Here is a 20878-nt window from a genome sequence, read left to right on the forward strand (position 1 = left end):
ATTCATCTTGGATTTTGAGAAAGGCTCTCTCACTGGCCTGGGGCTAGCAGGCCAATGAGCCTGAAGGATCCACCCATCTCTGCTTGGCCAGGACTGCGTTTACAAGCACATGCCATCAAACCCAGCTGTAAGCACCCAGACTTTAAGGGGCAGAGAACAGAAAATCTCCTCCCTGGAGCCTAGACTCGTTCTACCAGCCTGGCTCTGAGGAGGCTGTTCTAGAGCAAACCTGCAGACTCGCTGAGTCCTTCCCAGCTCTCAGACCTGCTGGCCAACACGTCCCTCTGCTGGAGTCATTTCTTCCTGCCCAGCTCTGACAGAAGGGGGTCAAGAACTATGTACAAAGAAGCACAGGCACACACACACACACACACACACACACACACACACACACACACACGCACGCACACACACGCACACACAGGTGCACATGCACGTGCAGACGCACACGTGAGGGGCAGCCTGCAGCCTGAGCCCCACAGCAAGGAGCTGCTACTACCCCAATCTTGGCTCCCTGCAGTGTTCAAGAGAGCTCTCAGCAGCCCACTGCTGTCTGTCTGCCACCTTTCTGTCACCACCACCAAACTCGTTTCAAATTGAACAAGTGAACATTTTGAAATGAGACCCCCAAAAAAAGGATTCCTCTTACAATAAACACATCAATGCTCATTTTCCTTATTATTCTACTTTTGGCTATTTTGTATAAAATCTTTAATTAAAGTTTTTCTTTGAAATTGTCATTATCAACCCAGAAGAAAGGAAGGGGGAGAAAAGAACAACACAGCTGTGCAGATATGAAGCACTCACTACTCGGGGCTAAATGAACTGGAACGGAGTAGGCGCTTGACGGTTGTTCTGAGTTTTGGCTCCACGTTCTCAGCGACGCGGTCTGACTTGTCACTTTATATCGATTCCATCTGTTTACACTCTGAGGAGTATTGGCTTCCCACCGTGAACATTTCCTATTTACCAGCTGGTAGAGATGAGCCAAACCAGATAGGAAAAAATTAGACTGCATTCAGAGCCTCATAAACACAGACTCTCAACTCAGGGACGTGCGGGGGAGTGGCGGCCAGGCATCGCTCACCTCTAACAGAGCCCTCGCCTCCCTGCCTGTCTGCCCGAGTCCCTGGGCTCTGCTCACTCTGGCGCTCACCCCCGTGGGCCCAAGATGCTGCATTTCTTTATTGAGCATATGCATACCCTGATTCTACCAAAGCTGAACACGCTTACATAAAAAGACATCTGAACGGGATCCGCAGAAATGGAGAAGAGAGGGCAGACAAAAAGAGAAACGCAAATCAGAGAAACCCAGAATTCGCAGTTCCCGAGATGGAACAAAGACCAGGTTCTTGGTGTCCCCCACAGGGACGTAAGGAGGGAGGCTGGAGGCTGTGTACTCTGCAGCCACACACAAAACCTGCACTTCATTTCCATTGTTAAGGCCATCACCCAAGACTATAGTTTAGAAGACTCAGGACAAGAAGCCCACACCTGTCTACCAAGGGACTCCAGGTGCCAGGTCTCCTGGAAACAATCCCAGGTGCCCCCACGCCCTGGTCTCAGTCCCCACCCCCTCTCTCTCTCTCCCTTCTTCTTTTAAATGGTTGTTGCTGCTGATTTTGGTGGTGGTGATGATGGTAAGACAGTCTCACTATGAAACCCTTGGCAGGCTTGTAAGTTGCAAAATAGAACTGATCTTGAATTTACAGTAATCCCCCTGCCTCTGCCTTCTGAGCCCTGGGATTAGAGGCAAGCACCATCACAGCTGGCTTTCCTTTCTCACCATGCCTACATTTAGCGTAGTTTCCCTACCCAGGCAGAGTACCCCAGCTCACTCAGGACACAGCTTCACAGCAGGGGAGACTAGCCCGCCACCATGCTGGCATCCACTCTTGGCTGCATGTCATCGGAAAAGGTCCTGTTCAGAAGCAAGCAAGCACACCCAAGGGGGCTCTCAGCAAAAGTTTTCTGATGGGGCCAGCACTGGGTGCTGCCAAGAACTGATCCAGTCTAACCTCCTGAATAGGAGAAGGTCAGAATCCTGTCTAAAACAGACAAGGACAAGCCCTATCGCCTCCCCCAGCATGCCCTAGCGGTTCCTCTGCCTGCCAGCTCCTGAGCAGCACACAGAAAGCAAGAATGATGCCCAGGCGATGTCTGGGTCTCTACAGTGCGGCTTGTGTCTCTACAGAGATGTTGGGTCTCTGGAGTGATGTTGGTCTCTGCAGTGATGTTGGTCTCTGCAGTGATGCCTGGGTCTCTGCAGTGATGTTGGGTCTCTGCAGTGATGTTGGTCTCTGCAGTGATGTTGGTCTCTGCAGTGATGTTGGGTCTCTGCAGTGATGCCTGGGTCTCTGCAGTGATGCTGGGTCTCTGCAGTGATGCCTGGGTCTCTGCAGTGATGCCTGGGTCTCTGCAGTGATGTTGGGTCTCTGCAGTGATGTTGGTCTCTGCAGTGATGTTGGGTCTCTGCAGTGATATTGGTCTCTGCAGTGATGTTGGGCCTCTACAGTGATGCCTGGGTCTCTGCAGTGATGTTGGTCTCTGCAGCGATGTTGGGTCTCTGCAGTGATATTGGTGTCTGTAGTGATGTTGGGCCTCTACAGTGATGCCTGGGTCTCTGCAGTGATGTTGGTCTCTGCAGTGATGTTGGGTCTCTGCAGTGATGTTGGTCTAGGCAGTGATATTGGTCTCTGCAGTGATGTTGGGCCTCTACAGTGATGCCTGGGTCTCTGCAGTGATGTTGGTCTCTGCAGTGATATTCGTCTCTGCAGTGATGTTGGTCTCTGCAGTGATGTTGGGTCTCTGCAGTGATGTTGGTCTCTACAGTGATGCCTGGGTCTCTGCAGTGATGTTGGTCTCTGCAGTGATGTTGGGTCTCTGCAGCGATGTTGGGTCTCTGCAGTGATATTGGTCTCTGCAGCGATGTTGGGCCTCTATAGTGATGCCTGGGTCTCTGCAGTGATGTTGGGTCTCTGCAGTGATGCCTGGGTCTCTGCAGTGATGTTGGTCTCTGCAGTGATGTTGGTCTCTGCAGTGATGTTGGGTCTCTGCAGCGATGTTGGGTCTCTGCAGTGATATTGGTCTCTGCAGTGATGTTGGTCTCTGCAGTGATATTGGTCTCTGCAGTGATGTTGGGCCTCTACAGTGATGCCTGGGTCTTTGCAGTGATGTTGGTCTCTGCAGTGATATTCGTCTCTGCAGTGATGTTGGGTCTCTGCAGTGATGTTGGTCTCTACAGTGATGCCTGGGTCTCTGCAGTGATGTTGGTCTCTGCAGTGATGCCTGGGTCTCTGCAGTGATGTTGGTCTCTGCAGTGATGTTGGGTCTCTGCAGTGATGTTGGGTCTCTGCAGTGATATTGGTCTCTGCAGTGATGTTGGGCCTCTATAGTGATGCCTGGGTCTCTGCAGTGATGTTGGGTCTCTGCAGTGATGTTGGGTCTCTGCAGTGATGTTGGGTCTCTGCAGTGATGCCTGGGTCTCTGCAGTGATGTTGGTCTCTGCAGTGATGTTGGGTCTCTGCACTGATGTTGGGTCTCTGCAGTGATGTTGGGTCTCTGCAGTGATGTTGGGTCTCTGCAGTGATGTTGGGTCTCTGCAGTGATGCCTGGGTCTCTGCAGTGATGTTGGTCTCTGCAGTGATGCCTGGGTCTTTGCATTGATGTTGGTCTCTGCAGTGATATTGGTCTCTGCAGTGATGTTGGGTCTTTGCAGTGATGTTGGTCGCTGCAGTGATGTTGGTCTCTGCAGTGATGTTGGTCTCTGCAGTGATGCCTGGGTCTTTGCATTGATGTTGGTCTCTGCAGTGATATTGGTCTCTGCAGTGATGTTGGGTCTTTGCAGTGATGTTGGTCGCTGCAGTGATGTTGGTCGCTGCAGTGATGTTGGTCTCTGCAGTGATGCCTGGGTCTTTGCATTGATGTTGGTCTCTGCAGTGATATTGGTCTCTGCAGTGATGTTGGGTCTTTGCAGTGATGTTGGTCGCTGCAGTGATGTTGTAACTCTGCAGTGATGTTGGATCTCTGCAGAGATGCCCGGGTCCCTGTAGCAGCTCCTGGGCTGCACTTTGCCAATATCTCCATGAATTCGTGAGGTTCAGACAAGTCTGGTAAAGCAAGAAGATATGGCAGACTCGGGACTGAGCCATGGACTGGGTACCAAGTGGATGTAGAGAGTGAAGGGCAGGAAAGGCGGAATGGAGCCCTGAGTCTAGCACAGGGAGCTGGGTGGACAAGATGGGAGCACAGAGGTGCAGAGCTCAGCTTGTGCAAGTTTACTCAGGGCATACTGAGCTGGGAATGCCTTCATCGTCTCCCTTCGCCATGGATAACATTTCAAGTCTCCAAACCACTCTACCTTCCTACCTTCTTCCTGTTTGCTCACACGGAGGAGCCGGTGGTAAGCACAAGTCCCTGGAGTCATGCTCCCCCAACACCCACTGTGCTCTAAGGCACCCAGTGGTCATGGTCTTTCCCCCCTGACAAACCCACAAAGCCTACTATCCTTGTCCATCAACTTTGGCTTCCGCATAACACCAGACACTGCTTTATTTAAAATGAAATCTTCTTCAAGCTGATGGGGTGACCAGCAAAAAAAAAAACAGAACACCTCTCATCAAGGACAATTGTCTTTGCAAAGGACACTACAGAAAACCACAACCAGGGCTGGAGAGGTGGCTCAGTGGTTAAGAGCTCTGTTCTTCCAGAGGTCCTGAGTTCAAATCCCAGCAACCACATGGTGGCTCACAACCATCTGTAATGAAATCTGATGCCCTCTTCTGGTGTGTCTGAAGTCAGCTACAGTGTATATATATACAACAAATAAATAAATAAATAAATAAATAAATAAATAAATCTTTAAAAAAAAAGAAAGAAAGAAAAAGAAAACCAGAAAACCACAACCAATCAGAATGCAGAGCTGTGGAGCACAGTTCTAACTGACTTACCCACAGAGCAGCTCCTGCGCCCACGGCCCAGGGGCATCATGGAAGAGGGGCAGAAGGACTGTAAGAGCCAGAGAACTGGAGAGTTTGCTGTGAGACTGTCTGCTTGGAATGTCAGAAGCTACACCTATAAAGCTACACCAACATGGGTGCCTAGACACGAGCTGAACAAAGACGACGACTCCACTAAGCATGCCCATGTAGACAGGGAAAGCTCACAAGGCCTCAGCCCCAGACAAGGAAGCAGGGGCAACCAAGGGGGCAACCAAGGAAGGAAGGCTGAGAGCAGGAGACTAGTCTTCCTCTGGGAGAAGCTCACCAACTGGTTATCCACGGCAAATGGTCAGCCCTGAGAACAGGTAACATTATACAGACTGAGCAAGCTGTTTGGAGATCTGTGTGTGTGTGTGTGTGTGTGTGTGTGTGTGTGTGTGTGTGTGTGTGTGACAATGATTAGTGAAAAAAGAGGCCATGAATTTGAAAGAGAGCCAGAAGTATATGAGAGGGTTTAGGGGGAGGACGTGGAAGGGATGTAGCTATATGATAATCTCAAAAACAGAAAAACAGACCACCATCTCTATCTGAGCTGTTCTTTCATTGACTTCATATATCTGGGGGACAAGGATCGAGTCACAGTGTCACATCACCTGTCTCTGCCTGGTCCCCATACACCAGAACACACCGAGCCAATACAAAGAGTCATGAGAAAATGTGGCTGATGGTTTCAAAGGCCTCCACGTAGGCATCCCAATTCCATTTGATCCCCCGTGAGGTTCCCCATAACACTACACACAGCCACATGCATCCCTTTCCCTGCAGGGCCATCCCCTCACCAGACCTTCAGCACAACCCCACATTAGGGCTTCCATCTGACCTTCAACTACTTTTCCCCTAGTCTTGACTTTGAAACAGACCTGTCCCATCTGCCTGAGATCTCAGGCTGCCTCAGAACAGCCACAATTTTATCTTTTCTCTGTCCAACTATGTCTCCACTATGCCCCAAAGCAGTCTCCTACGCCACCTGGTCCCAAAAGGCTACCCGTGTTTGAACTGACTCCCATCTGCCTTTCTCACCACGTCCCTAACCACGCCCAGCAACTCCAGCTGCCCTCCATAATCGGAGCATCTAGTCAGTATTTGCTGGGCGTGTGTCAGATGCCGGGTGCACAGGCATCTGACACAGACATATGTCCATTCACAAACAAACACTCATCAGAAGACCGAGTGTTGAAGACACGTACTCAGCATCTCTGAGAAACGCTCACGAGGAGATGGAGAGATGGCTCAATGGTTAAGAGTACTGGCTGCTCTTCCAGAGGACCAGGGTGATTCCCAGCAGCCCCATGGCAGCTCATAACTATTAGAAACTCCAGTTACAAAGGATCCTCTGACCTCCTTGGCATGCATGTGGCATGCAGATACATATGAAGGCATAACACTTATACGCACTAAATAAAAATAAAACTTTTAAGAGGAAAGAAGTGGGTTGCACAGAGCTCTTCTGACTATATGTGATGATTTGAGTAAGAATGCCCCCCCATAGGTTCATATTGTAGTGAGAATTTTGGGTTCTTTAAAATATACATACAGAGACAGACAGACAGACAGACAGACAGACAGACAGACAGACAGACAGACAGAATATGTGGTATCATTTCGGTCCCAGGTGTGGGGTATGGGGCTGCTCCAGACTGTCCACAGTGGCTGACTATGATTAGCCTCCTGCTCTGGCAGTGCCTTGGTTCTGCCAGCTGTAGATAGTTTCTGCAACTGTGTGACATTTGGAATTTTGAGGACTCTTCAGAGGGTATATAAAATGCTAGGTCTTTGAGGTGGGTTGTTGGTTGGTTGTTGTTGCCTGTTGTTGGCTGAGGTTTGTTAAGTAGTTGTGTACAAAGAAGAAACAAGAATAAATTAGATATCCTGACAGCAAAGATCAAACTTGCACCAAGGAATCTGACGGCCCTAATTGACAGGAAGTAGTCTAACGATAGCACCACCCCTTTCTGATCCCAGACTTTATCCAGTGTTAGGGACTTGAAAGGGTGAAGGAGAAAGGATGGAAAAGGAAGAAAGAAGAAAGTAGTAAATGCTGGCTACATCACGTGTTTCAGCTCTTAGTCATCAGGGAGTGGAACTCTAATTAGAAGGACTAGGAGGTGTGGCCTTGTTAAAGGAATGGGGCGGGGCTTTTAAGTTTCAAAAACCCATGTCAGGCCCAGGTTCTTTCTGCCTCTTTCAGCGCATGGATCAGGGTGTAGCTGTCAGACACTGCTCCAGTGCTGTGCTCCCTTCTAACTCTGTAAGCAAGCCCCCAATTAGATGCTTTCTTTCTTTTATTAGAGTTGTCTTGGTCAGGATGTCTCCTCACAGCACTAGAACAGTGACTAAGACACCATGCTTCTCAGTCTCAGAGTCAATGATCAAGCAGGAGGAAGGCAGAACAGCCCAGTGTGGGGTTTGGAAGTCTCCAGGAAGAAAATTGTCCCGGGGCTAAAGAGAAAAGACAAGGCTTTCCCAGCTAGGTGTGTTCAGAATGACTTAGGACTACCATGTGCTCTCCCTGGGCAGTAGAAGCCATGGGCATCCTCACCTGCAGCTGGATGAGAGCAGGTCCATGGCTCCCACAGTAACTCTGGCTCTCATGCAGCAGCACACAGTGATAAAGAGTAAGTGGAGGGGCAGGGCAGGCAAGACAGGCTAGAATGATGCTTCTCCTCTGGACACCTGTGAGGCTGGCACCCCAGGAGGGGTAACCATCAGCGCTGGACCCACTCTCTGCCCCTCCCCCCTCCATGGCTTCAAACCACATATGTTGTCTCTCCACTTCTCACTGGTGTACCTGCCACATGCGAATGTTCCCTAATTTTCTAACCATCTCTATGAGCCCAGCACATGACCAGCTCTTTTATCTTTATTCTCTCACAGAAGCACAATCTAATGGCACCATTTCCTAGCTTCCCAGGTGAGCCACAGTCCCGGGAAAGACCCGTTTGCTCTGGGCCACTCAACACTGGCCCAGGATGCCCCACTCCGGCAGCCTGGTTCCCAACTCTGTACAAACGTTTGACTATCCCCACAAACTTCTGTTTGTGCTATTGGTTGGCCATATGTAGGATATGTAGCTTAAAAGTCAAAAAGATAAACTTCGCCTGAAATAACTATAAATTCCAATTGAGTCCTTGATACGATTTCCTCATGAAGCTTCAGTAAATTAATAATAGATCAACCAAAAATAGCTTCTGGGCTTGAAGTACTTTTGGTGTGAGTTTCCGATAGAGTGGCAAGTGGTTGTTTTGTGGTGTGAGTTAAGCATGGCAGCTCTTCATTTAGCTGCACGGAGGCACGTGGAGGAAGCTGTGACATTATTAATCACTATACTCGGTTATGATTGATGGGCTTTTCTGCGGGGAGGAAGAAGTGCCTCAGATACAATCTGTCCCAACAGCTCTGCGATATGCTAATATTTTCTTCAGATGAAAGCGGAGATGTGTTCAAATCCCTGCTGTAGCTGGTGATTCATACTGAGAGCTCCAGAGGGGCCAAAGAAGCAGGAGTGGGAGGATGGGCCAGGGGAAGCAGGGGCTAGAAGCCTGTGGCTTGAGCAAATGACCTTGCTTTCAGCTTGGCAAGGTGTGTGTGTGTGTGTGTGTGTGTGTGTGTGTGTGTGTGTGTGTGTGTGTGTGTGTTTATGCACTGGGGCTAGCATGCACGTGAACGTACATGTGGAGGCCAAAAGTCAATCCTCAAGACCCAACCATATTTTTGAGACAGAATATCTCACTATGTCCTGGAGCACACAAATAGGTTAGGCAGATTGGCCAGTAAGCTGCAGAGACAAACCTTCGCCTGCCCAGCCCTGGGATTACATGCATGTGTTACAACAATTGGCTGTTTTACATGGATGCTAGGGACTGAACTCAGGTCCTCATGTTTGCAAGGCAATCTCACTTCTCCAGATGAGCCATCTCTCCTGGCCTAACTCTAGCTTTGTAAATGCTTTTTTAAAGGAAGGCTCACCTGTCTAGGAAGGATGACCTACCCCTGACTCTTGTGTCTTCTCCACTGGGGTAGCAGAAAACAAATAGGCAGCTCTCTTGAATGATTCACCAATTACGTCTGAAATGATGCAGGCTGCATCCTATAATTCTGAGGCACCAGGGTAATCCTATCAAAGCTGTATGGGATCACTCAGTGTCCAACAGACATGCTAGTCACAGCTGACTGGGTCGACCAGATGTTCCAGCATCACAAATACCCAAGCCCTAGAATCCTTTCTACTTTTGAGAGTTTCTTTAACTTGGAAAGCCACACAGTGTGAACAGCCTGGGCCTTTGGCTGTTTTTCCTTTTATGCCTCCTTAACTGTATGACATATGCTTGAATTCCAGTCTTCAGTTAAGAACTGGTTTTGTGTGTGGCAGGTTGAGAAAGGTCTGGATTTCTGCCTGTTCTTACTGTGTGCCTGAGCAAGGCAGAACCCCTTGAGGCTTCTCAGCTCTCCTCTATACTCAGCAATTAGTGCTTCCCACCCGGGGGTAGGCTGAGATTTTCTTCGTATCTTAGCCTCATCTTCCAGCCCTACCGAACCTCATGCTGGGGTCCACAAATGACAAAACAGGGCAAAGACTGACATTATCACTGGTCTGACCATGCACTGGCATTTCCCTTTGATCCTTCTTTGTCCTACTGGAGTCCTGACTTCAAAATTATCGACTAGCTAAGTCTGAGGCCTTGGACTTATCTAGCACCCCAGGATGGGGCTGGGACCTGCAAGACAGATAAGGGCAAGGGCATAGATAACTCAGCTGGGAAGGAGTGGAAAAGGGCCACGTGCCAGAGAAAACGGGGGGGGGGGGAAGTGACGCTCCACAGACAGACAGGCGGTCTCATGGGCAGGGCAGCTTTGGTTACCACTGTGGTGGAGGCAACAGAGGCTGCTCTCAGATGAAGAGTGACCCTGGCTGGCTGTGGACTTGACCAGGTCTATGTCTGCCGAATGCAAAATCAGCCACAGCACTTTTCCTGAGAGACCCGGAAAGCAGGGTAGCTCAGTGTAGTGATAAGGAGGCTGGAGCTAGGGCTCCTTCTCTACCCAAAGCTGTGTTCCCATGACCGGGATGCTCACCCCTTCCCCAGTTTCCCCCAGGGATGACAGCGGTGCTGCTTTGTAAGAATCTCTGGAGACAGGTTCAACAGAATGAAGCTCCTAGAAGATCCCAGTGAATGCTCAGTCTCTCTCTCCTACTGTGACTAGAGTGAGCAAAAGTCACACACTGCTAAGTGTCTAAACAAAAACCAACCACCAGGGGCCCTCCCAACCCATCCCCTCTCCTCCTCCTCAACAAGCTTGCCATTCTCTTTTGCTGTGGTTTCCTGGGTGGCCACCTGGTGCACAGGAGGGAGCCTGCCACCACATGAGAGGGCACACAGGGCTGGCTTAGGCTACTGGTGGTGCTTATCTGACCTCCAAATTCAGAAGTATGTTCGTGTATTCTTGGCTCTGATTCAACTACAGCCATGGGTGCCTGTAGTTAAATGAGGGTGCTTTCCTTCCTAACCACCTCTCTCTGAGGCCTGGAAGGAAGGCACAGGGGGAGCTGAAAAGGGACTTATGGGTCGGCGGCTGGGTCTGCTCAGTGTGGTGGCCCTGCATAGTGAAAGAGATGTTTTGTGTGGTTTTCTGGGATCTGTCTCTCCTCACAAAGAAGCTATAGCTGGCAGCTCACCTCCAAGCTGCCTGGCTTCCTCTTGGGTGGCACTCCCTTCAAGGTGAACACTGTTGCCTCAGTGACACAAGATTAAACCTAGTAACAAGGCCTTGCCTGAGGCCACCTGGCTGGAAGATGGCAGTGCCCGAAGAGAGGAACCGGTCCATGATGGTGTCTAAGGTTAGTTTTGCTTGGCACAGTTGGGTTATAGAGAGACCTGGAATGGTGACATCTACTGGTGATAACTACTGGAATGGAGTACGCGTCTGGCCTTTCACCCTCATAGCCCCGTCCAAACCCTAACAGCGTTGACTCACTCATTCACAGGTGGCTTCCATGGGGAGGAAGTCAGACTGAAAAAGGCCTTAGGCCAAAAGCTGGAGAGTGAGGATCCCCACTTTCAGATGTGACCACAGGGTTCAGGGTGGGGAACTTTGCTGTTGATAATTTACAACCTATGTCCACAAACTGTGGACTCTTGGTAACACCTCCTATCTACCCAAAAGCTGCTGGCTTTCCAAGGAGCATTTTGTGATAAATACAATGTAGACAGAGATGAAAACCAAAACAGTTACTCCTCGTACCAAGTGCTTCTATAGAATAAGCCACGGGCTGGCTACACAGGGATCCAGGCCAGGGCTCCAACTCAGAACAACTCATATGACTCAGGTTTGGGGACACACAGTGCTCTGAAAGGATCAGCTACAGGATTCTTCTGCTGTGGATAGGACAAGCCAGGGAGCTGGAAGCAAACATTTTGTGGCCCTCTAGTTATTTTTGAGTTTGAAATTATGGACGTCTCAGAAGAGTTCAGAAAAGAAAGAAAATGTGTCCAATTTCAAACCAACATATTGAATTGAGTAAATTAAGCCACGATTCTCAAACTGCTCATGGAACTGACAGGCTCTGATGCATTTTAAAAAGGCGTCTCAGCTCCAAGCCTGGTATGGGTACCCCCACCCCCACCCCGCCATGCTGAGACCTAACCAAGTGGCGGAGTGGCTCTACCTCCTCCGTATGGCTAACACGGCCCACACAGAGGCTTCCTCACTGGAAGACCCTGTGCTTGGTGCTGGCTGGTTATTTTCTCCACGCTGCTGCTTACTGCTCAGGAAAAGTTGTGTCCTCATCCTGACAAGAAACTCATGTCTGACACAGAAACAGGACAGGCAGCCTGCTGACACACGTCCCGAGTTAACGCAAGAGACAAGATCACTGTCAAGAGCCGCGGCGTGGCAGGCCCACGTGACTAGGAGCCCTCACTAGGGTCAGCAGCCCGGGCGGGTAACCAGTATGGAGTAAAGCATTTTTTTAAGTTCCTCTTACCTTTTCAGTGAGCTGGATTTCTTTGAGTGTTTGTCCGTTATCTACCTCATTTTCATTTACCCTTGAAAATAAAATAAAAATAATTTTGTTAACATTTCTCCCCGGAACAGATGTTGACACTGGACTTGTATGATGCTTTGTCACAGGCTTTCTGAGTGACTTCTCCAGAAGCACGAGCATCCCTGGCCCTCTGTTTCCTCATCAGTAAATGGAAGTGCAGGATCTACTGTCCTCAAGGGGTGTGGGGACTTGATGGACACCAGGCCTCACTTCAGCTAAGCCCACAGCACTGTTCCAGGCCTGGGCTCACCAGCTCTTAGCCTGTTTTCTATTGCACTCGATCTGACTATAGTAGACTCCGGGTCCTATCTGACCCCAGGAGCCTCTTGGTAAAGGACTTCCGGGTCACCGTGTGCCTGTGTCATACATGTCTCCATCTGCTCTTCCTCCCAGCTCTCCTGGGGTTTGCTACCCAGCCTCAGAGCTTTCTTTCAGACTGACTGGTAGAGACGAGTGCTGAGCAGAGACAGAAGAGGCAGAGCCTGGGCCCCTCTCCTTCATGCCGGTACTCCATCACCTCCCACACAGTCAGTCAAGGCTGGGGTGGTGAGCGGGACACCACCCCACCTAGTGAGAGCCACGGATGGATAAAACAAGAGCATGGAGTGGCCGTGAGGATAATGGAGAACGGTGGAAAGCAGGAGGCCAGAAGATGGGTAATCTTTGGGGTGAAGGTAATAGGAGGCCTCTGGTCAGATGTCATGTGAATACAGATCCTTGAGCTGAAGGACAACACAGCTTCCTGGCCACAACAGGGGACCCCAGGCAGCTCCCGGGGCAGGAGCTCAGCCCTCAGGAGTCAGCATTAAGCAGCTGGAGCTGGATGAGTGGGTCAGAGACCCACAGGGCAGGTTTAGAGGCAGTGGGGTGTTGTGGGCCATAAACGGGAATCTGGACTTTAACTGAGGGGCAGTGAGGTCCTTGGAGCATCTCACGACACTTTTTCTGTGTAGGAGGAAGCCAGTGTGGAGAGCTGTTCAGTTTGGTGCCCACGCTAAAGGTAGGATGGGTCAGCAAACCAACTTTGTGTTAACCGTGTTAACGCAAGCTTCTTAATACTGCTTTAGTGATATACTCAGCCAATGAAAAATACTGTTCCTAGGATGTACTTAAGAGAGTAAAAATCGACAAGGAGTGTAGAATAGCACAACTTTTAGAATCTTTTCTCTTTTCCCCTTTCTGTGTGTCTATACCTACATTTTTCTCCAACTGGAACTGGTCAACCTTTGTCCTTTATGCAAAATGTTACAATAATTAAGTCTTATGATACACATTTCCTGTAACCAGCAGTTACTCTAACTCTCTTTAGGGAGAGGAATTCCATCTTTTCTCCTCACAGCTTTCTCCTTCTACTGCAGCTATCTTCCTTTTTGAAGGCCATTGCAAGGCTTTATCCGGTCTGCAGCCTCCCCGCTTTACCGCGCGTTGACACCCTGTTGCATAACGCATGATGTGCACGGGAGTTTGGGGCTGGCAATCTGCTTCGTGGTCTGTATTTTTACCACTTGTTCTAGATTTCCTTCTCCTTTCTTATTTCTAGGTGAAATATTTTTAAAAAATCATTTCCTTTTTCCCTGTCTGGAAGTTGAACATTTGCGTCTGTGATTTTTTTTAAGTGGCCTAGCAATCACAGTGTACAGATCTAAGACTTCTGTGTGCACAGTTAAAGCCCCCAGATTCTTGCTCACAAGATTCCAATGCAGTCCGTCCACTCTGTCTCCAGCCTGGTATGTGAACTCCAAACCTTTTATTAAAGGCACAGAAACGCTGGGACCATTTGCACAGCCAATCATGTTCTATTTATTCGGTTTCAAGACGATCATCTTTCTTTGGCCTCTTCTATAGTGCTGAGCCAGCAACTCAAATTGGCTGCCCATCTTCATAAATGAAATTTAAAGTATTTTTATTTGGCCCCCAGTCTTCATTTTGTAACATGTTTCCCACTCCCTTTTTCTCTCGAGACTGGATGGATGTTACTGAGAACCTGAGCTTCACCTCTTCTTCTCCTTCCTCCACCCTGAGCACTGGCTCTACCTGCCCTGCCCAGACTGAACTGGCCTCGGAAGCATCCGAGTTCAAGAGATGGTCGCATACCAGGCTTTCTTCCATGCGGACCCTTTCCTTTCCTGAAGAATCTGCACTGTTGCCTCTCTACAGCAAAGAGCCCGTCTCCCCTGCCAGCCCTACATCTCTCAGCTGACAGCCTTTGTTCTTCAGGTCTTCTGAGGTGAGGCTACCTGACTGGCACCAGCTCCGCATCCATCTGCCCTTTGAATCTGTGCTCTGCTAGTACTGCCTGCCTTATCCATTTGAATCCTGGTTGCCTGCGTGGGGAAACAACTCCACACCACCACACACCTGTTCTCTGATAGGGAATTCAGCTTCAACATAAGGATCATAGTCCAGAAACTTCTTCAGAACTCTGTGGTTAGTCTTCAAAGGGAGAGCTCAGAATGTTTCTTAAACATCACCAAGATCGGGATGGTGTTAGATGTGGAAGGCTATTACAATGCATCCAGTCAGCACAGTGCCAACGCCATGGGGACCAGTCGCCGCACAGCGGGCTCACCAGAAATAATCATGGTGGTTACTCGGGCTCTTTGTGGCTGAGCATGTAGCTCCCGGCAGAGCTTGCCTAGTGTGGGCAAGGCCCTGGCTGGTTCCCCTGAGCCCCACAACCCCTCCATAACATGTGGGAAGAAAAGGAGACTATTTTGTCTCTTTTAGGAAATCACTCCATGGTGTTTCTGTAGGATGGACAATAACAGTGTCCGTATTAGAGAACACAAGCTCCCCTACACTGGAGACAGCAGTCCCCCATTTTGAATGTATCATAGACTTAGATATCCCTGGGGTTATAACTGCGCCTACAGGCAAACTATCCCTTCCTGCTGCTGGCTCCACTCTAGACGGCTTGCCATGGGACACCCAGGAGCTCCGGTGGTAACTTTCATATGCAGCCAGTTCTGGGGTAGTGAGAGTGACCAGGGCAGGAGAGAAGTGATGTAGAACACTTCCGACTGGTCTTTCCTCGGCACGCCAATGCATGGAGTGTGGTCTCCACAACTGTCTCTCCAGGAAGGAGGTGCTGAAGCCACAGTAAGTCTCACCTCTACCACAGCGGAGACTTAAGCTGTTATTCTGCTACAGCCCTATGATTGGAAGTCTAGCAGCAATAACAGGCTGCCCCTTACTTGATGCAAGTCGATAGGAATGAATCATCCGGGACCTGCCTGACACACACTGGCCTGAATAGAGTAAGCAAAGGTGTGATTCTGCTGTCTCCAATGAAGGATGCCCACTCCTGCATGGAAACATCAAAGCTCCACATACCGGCCTTCCCAGCCTGGCCCCGCCCCAGAGTAGGTGGCCCATCCCTAGCTGACCAGAAGCAGCAATTCTCCATTGCCCAGCATCACAGGACAGCTGGACCACAAGCCTCTAGCTAGCAGAAGACTGGGACTCAGGGCTGTGTGATCATGTGACCGTTACTGCATGTTCACAACTTCCACACAGTCTTAGTTATTTTCTTCTTGCAGTGAAGAAATGGAGGTTCCAGCTGCCAGGCAGCAAGTGGTAGGACAGAGTCTGCTCAGCCGTGGCAGCCTGTAACACGGAGCGGTTTCAGGAACGTGCCTGGGTAGAGAGAGCCCAGAGGGTATACTGCCCCACCCCAGTGAGTCTGTTCCTCAAACCAGACTACACCTTCCAAAGTTTAATCACAAGCTACTCCAGTGAAGGCGGAGTCCTCGTTATCCAATCACTTCCCCAAAACCCATCAACTGTCAATCAAAGCCCCGTTCATAAGCCTGTAGAAGACACTCACGGCACACTCACACATAGCATCATGAGGTTAAAAATCTATAAGCTTAATTCACTTTTTTTAACACCATGCTTGTGGAGGTACAACTTATAGGAAACTATTATCTCCTTTCACTGTGTGTATTTTGAACTTGGATCATCAGGCTTAGCAGCCTGTGCCTTTACCCACTGAGACATCTTGCTGGCACTCTCTGTGACGCTGACATTCTGCATCCATTCCACCATAATGTGACCAGTTAGGTAAGTGTTTCTTTGTCTTTATCTAGTTTAAGACTCCCAGCTGTTGCCTCTTTATTCCTGTGTTCTCATTCTCTCGTGTTCTCTCTCTCTCTCTCTCTCTCTCTCTCTTCTCTTTATTCCTGTGCGTGCTATCTCTGTCTCTCTCTGTCTCTGTCTCTCTCTGTGTGTGTTGCCTCTTTATTCCTGTGCGCGCGCTCTCTCTCTCCTCTCTCTCTCTCTCTCTCTCTCTCTCTCTCTCTCTCTCTCTCTCTCTCTCTCTCTCTCTCTCTCTCTCTCGTTCTCTCTACCCCCCTCCGTTTCTACAGTTTGAAAGTTTGAATGTCCCCTCCAGACTTTGGTGCTCTGTACTACAAAGTGGGGCCTTGAAGAAGTGACCTGTGACAGGGTAGCAGGCACTCCTACCCCTTGCCGTCCCCCAGTAAGATGCAAGGAGAAGGCTGTGGTGCTGGGATCTGGATCTTGGACTTCCTGGCTTCTGGACCTCTCAGTAATAATTTCCACTCTTAGAGACTCCCCAGGCTGCATGTCCTGTTATAGGAACACAATTACTCAGGATGTTAAAGACACACAGAACAAAGTGGGGCAGATCTTCCTGGAAGAGCCATTTCTTGTGCCCTCTTCCTCCTTTGTCCCGTGTGCCTGTCCTCTCTGTGTCTTTCTGTGCTACATCCCTACATCTGTCAGCAGTGCCTTCCAGGCCGCTGGTCTTGTGTTCCAGTGGGTTTACTCCGTTTTCACCATCCTACTAAGTTTACTCCTCAAGTTCCCAGCCTCCCAAGTTCCACCGTGAGCAATCCTGCCGGCAGGGCTCTTCTCTCTGGGTCTCCCCGCCATGGCAGCACACTTGGCTTTGCCTCTTGTCTTCTTTACTTCAGATGGACAGTAAAACTGAGCATAGGAATTCACTGTGATGTGGGGAGGAATTCACTGTGATGAGGACAGGAATTCACTGTGATGAGGACAGGAACTCACTGTGGTGTGGACAGGAATTCACTATGATGTGGACAGGAATTCACTATGGTGTGGACAGGAATTCACTATGGTGTGGACAGGAATTCACTGTGATGAGGACAGGAATTCACTGTGATGAGGACAGGAATTCACTATGGTGTGGACAGGAATTCACTATGGTGTGGACAGGAATTCACTATGGTGTGGACAGGAATTCACTACGGTGTGGACAGGGATTCACTGTGGTGTGGACAGGAATTCACTATGGTGTGGGCAGGAATTCACTATGGTGTGGACAGGAATTCACTTTGATGTAGACAGGAATTCACTATGGTGTGGACAGGAATTCACTACGGTGTGGCCAATGCCCACAGAACTAAAGCCAACTGAACAGAAAGTATCCTCCTCTGGACTCCAATTCTTACTTTAGTTTGGCCTCTTTGAGGCATCCTACTCCTGACAGCACACCAATACATTTAAATGCCTCTATATATCTGACTTTTATCCAGCATTTTCATTGTGTTCCAGAGAAATGCTGTTCATGGCACATGACCTGCTGTAGCCTCGAGACGAGACTTGATCAGAATGCATGGCCTCCTACCATCAAGAGGACTCGGCTTCACAGAGTCAGACTCTTTTAAGTCTAGTTTAAATCGTTAGCCTTTTATGGTTAAGAAAATAACTTAGGGTCCTTCTCATCTCAAATCATCAGTCTACGGTTTCATAGTAAGATACACACACAGATCAAACCATCAGTCTACGGTTTCATAGTAAGATACACACACAGATTTGTTTTCGGTTTTTCCAGCTCTTGAAGGTTTAGGGTTTGTTTTGTTGTTTTGTTTTTATTTGTTTCAGCTTTTCAAAACATCTTTTTAGTTTTTTTAAACAAAGAATATTTAAATAGGTCATGGTACCCCCAACAATATCATCCTATAAGTAGGTCAAGAGAATAGATATAGTCTGTATAGCACCAGTCCCTCTGAATGACTGGAAAGCACACAGTTGAACGACTTATTCAACATGGAACAGAGCACCGAGGCCTCCCACCCATGCACTATATATCAGTGTGTTTCTGGTACTGTGACAGAATACCCAAGTCTGGGAAATTTATAATGAAAAGAATTGTGTTTGGCTTATACTTAAGGAGCTGGTTTAAGAACTGGAAGGGCAGAGCTCAGGGTCTCTAATGAGGGCCTCATGCTCTTTCAGTCGGTGGCAGAAGTGGAAGGACAGGCGTGTATGGAAGAGAAGACGTGTGCAGGAGCAGGCGCATGTGGAAGGACAGACAGGCATGTGTAGAAGAGCAGGCGTGTGTGCAGGAGCAGACACACGTGGAAGAAGGACCCTGAGAGCACCCTGGCTCCACAGAAGCCACTCCTGGAGGTAAATGATCTCATCCCATGAGAGTAAGACCCCACGAAGGTGAAAACATCCTTCCCACACCGTAGCTCCTACCCAGAAACCAACTGCTTTCCGTCAGGCCCCACCCCCAGCAATACCGACCAGTGAAGGAATTAAGGTTGACCACGTGAACTTCCGAGATCTGTCAGCACAGCTAGAGCTATCTCACTAGTGACTTTTTTACTGTGATTTAATGGGGGAAAGCCATAAAAATTTGTCTTTATGACTGGGGGTACAGCTCCATGGATAAAGAAAGCACTTGCCTAGCAGTGTGAGGCCTCTGAGGTTCAATCTCTTATTACCACAAAAAGAAAAAGAAGGGCCACTGGACCATTTGCACAGCTCAGTAGTGTTCAGCATAGGTGAGATGCTGTACAGAAGTCTTAAGGGCCACAGATCCTCACCACCCCCAGTTTTCCACTGCCCCCGGCTCCCCATCACCCCCCCTTCTTTCTGTTACACGGGTACTTGTACCTGAGCTGCAGGGGTCGAGGGAAAGGGAGTCAACTGTGACTCTGTAAGTGCACTACTGAAAGGTTCTAACTGCACAGGATCCCACCTGTTTTTATTTATGTGTATAAGTGTATATCCATGTGTGTCTATATGCCCATGAATGCAGAACCCATGGAGGCCAGAAGGTGGCTTTGGATTCCATGAAACGAGTTATAGGCAGTTATGAGCTGCCTGATATGAGTGCTGGGAACTGAGCTCAGGTCCTCTGAAAGAGCACTGTGGTGGTTTGAATAGGAATGGATCCCACAGATTCACGTGTTTGAATGATTGGCCACTATTAGGAGGTGTGGCCTTGTTGGAGGAAGTGTGTCACCGTGGGCGGGGCTTTGAGGTCTCTTAGTACTCAAGCTCCACCCAGTGTGGAACACAGTCCCCTTCTTCTGCCTATTGATCAGGATGTAGAACTCTCGGCTCCATCCCCAGCACCACGTCTGCCTGCACGCTGCCATGTTTCCCACCATGATGATTGTGAACTAAACCTCTGAACTGTAAGCCAGCCGCAATTAAATATTTCCCTTTATAAGAGTTGTCACGGTCGTGATGTCTCTCCACAGTAATAAAACCTTAACTAAGACAAGCAGCAAGGGCTCTGAAGCTGCTGAGTCATCTCTCCAGCCCCCAGATTTAATTATTGTAATTGTTTACCACGCTTCATAGAAAATGAGGCTTGTTCACAGAGTCAGAGAAGCAGTGCGGAGTTCCTTTCTGAAACAGTATTTCCTAAACTATAAACGAGAACCCAAAGCACTGCTGCTGGCAGAGGCACTGAAGGTTCTGTGGCAGCACCCACAGGCCGCAGCGAGCCAGTGAACCCCACCTCTGTGCTAAAATCCTGAAGCACTGAGGTGATCTTATGACACCTCTAGTATTCTGTCTCCATCCAAGGAAATACACTCGCTTTCCAATGAATGGCACAAAAATGTACCAAAGACAATGCGTCTCACATGTAGTATGAAAACCTGTTATTTCCAGATTTAAAATATATTGTACAAGGGATATTTTAAACGTGACGTTACCTGCTATGTTTATGTTTGATTACAGCCTTCTTCTTTCTAAATAAAGTTGTCCGAGGATTAGTTAAGTGTTACACAGAGAAGCTCTGCCTGTGTGTTTTCTATGGGGATGCAGATCAAGCCGAGCCTCGTGGTGCATGCCGAAAGCCCCAGCACCTGAGAGGCTGAGGATCATGAGATTAAGACCAGCATGGCACGCACGGCAAGTCTCAGTCTCAGAGAGAAAAGAAAGAGGTACAGACATGGATACAGATGTGTTACTAGGCCTGGCTCTAACGACCTGTGTTAATCATTTCAGATTTCAAATGTTAACGTGGTGAGAGAGAGAGAGACTTACCTCTTTATACCATTGATGTTTATATCAATTCCACCGAACCTGGAGAGGAATTCAAGGTACGGCACATTACCCAGGCTGGTGATCGGGATCTATGGTCAGATGGGAAGAATGACAACATGTTAGAGAGTTGAGACTCCAACCACAGACAGCACAGCAGGCTCCCCAGTCTGTAATGCCGGAATGCCGGAACTGCTAAGGGAACAGACACTGGTGGACATTTGTGAGTCCTTTCGGGGAGTCAAAACTGATACACGGCCTCAGGGAGCAAAGAACGAGGCTAGTCTGTGCCCAAGGAAAAGCCAGCATGGGTTTACGACACTACCAAACATCTGACCTGAGGTAAATCTAGCATTGACATATAAATCAAACAGAATCAGGGCAAACATTTCCTGTGCATATGTGGAACTGTTAGCTGTGGGAAGAGTGGAGACATTCATCTAGTTTCAAGGTAGAAAGTGCCACTGTTGAAAGCTACTTTCTAATAAATTTCTAACTGAGGTTCTTGATTTCTTGGGGAAGGGACTGTGTACCACAGTGTAGGTGGGGAGGTCAGAGG

General features: G+C 48.9%; 1 protein-coding gene across 6 annotated transcripts in view; it reads right to left on the minus strand.

The window, feature by feature from the left end:
* Efcab6 (EF-hand calcium binding domain 6) overlaps nucleotides 1–20878 on the minus strand; it is a 186977-nt gene that overhangs the window by 123311 nt on the left and 42788 nt on the right. For all 6 annotated transcript variants that reach the window (XM_039080311.2, XM_063263623.1, XM_039080309.2 and 3 more), the window contains 2 exons: nucleotides 20323–20411; nucleotides 11983–12043 (listed from right to left, as the gene is read on the minus strand). In XM_039080311.2, coding sequence (XP_038936239.1) covers nucleotides 11983–12043; nucleotides 20323–20411 — 150 coding nt within the window. The remainder of the gene's footprint in view (nucleotides 1–11982; nucleotides 12044–20322; nucleotides 20412–20878) is intronic.

This window comes from Rattus norvegicus, chromosome 7, assembly GCF_036323735.1.
Source record: "Rattus norvegicus strain BN/NHsdMcwi chromosome 7, GRCr8, whole genome shotgun sequence".
Lineage (NCBI taxonomy): Eukaryota > Metazoa > Chordata > Mammalia > Rodentia > Muridae > Rattus > Rattus norvegicus.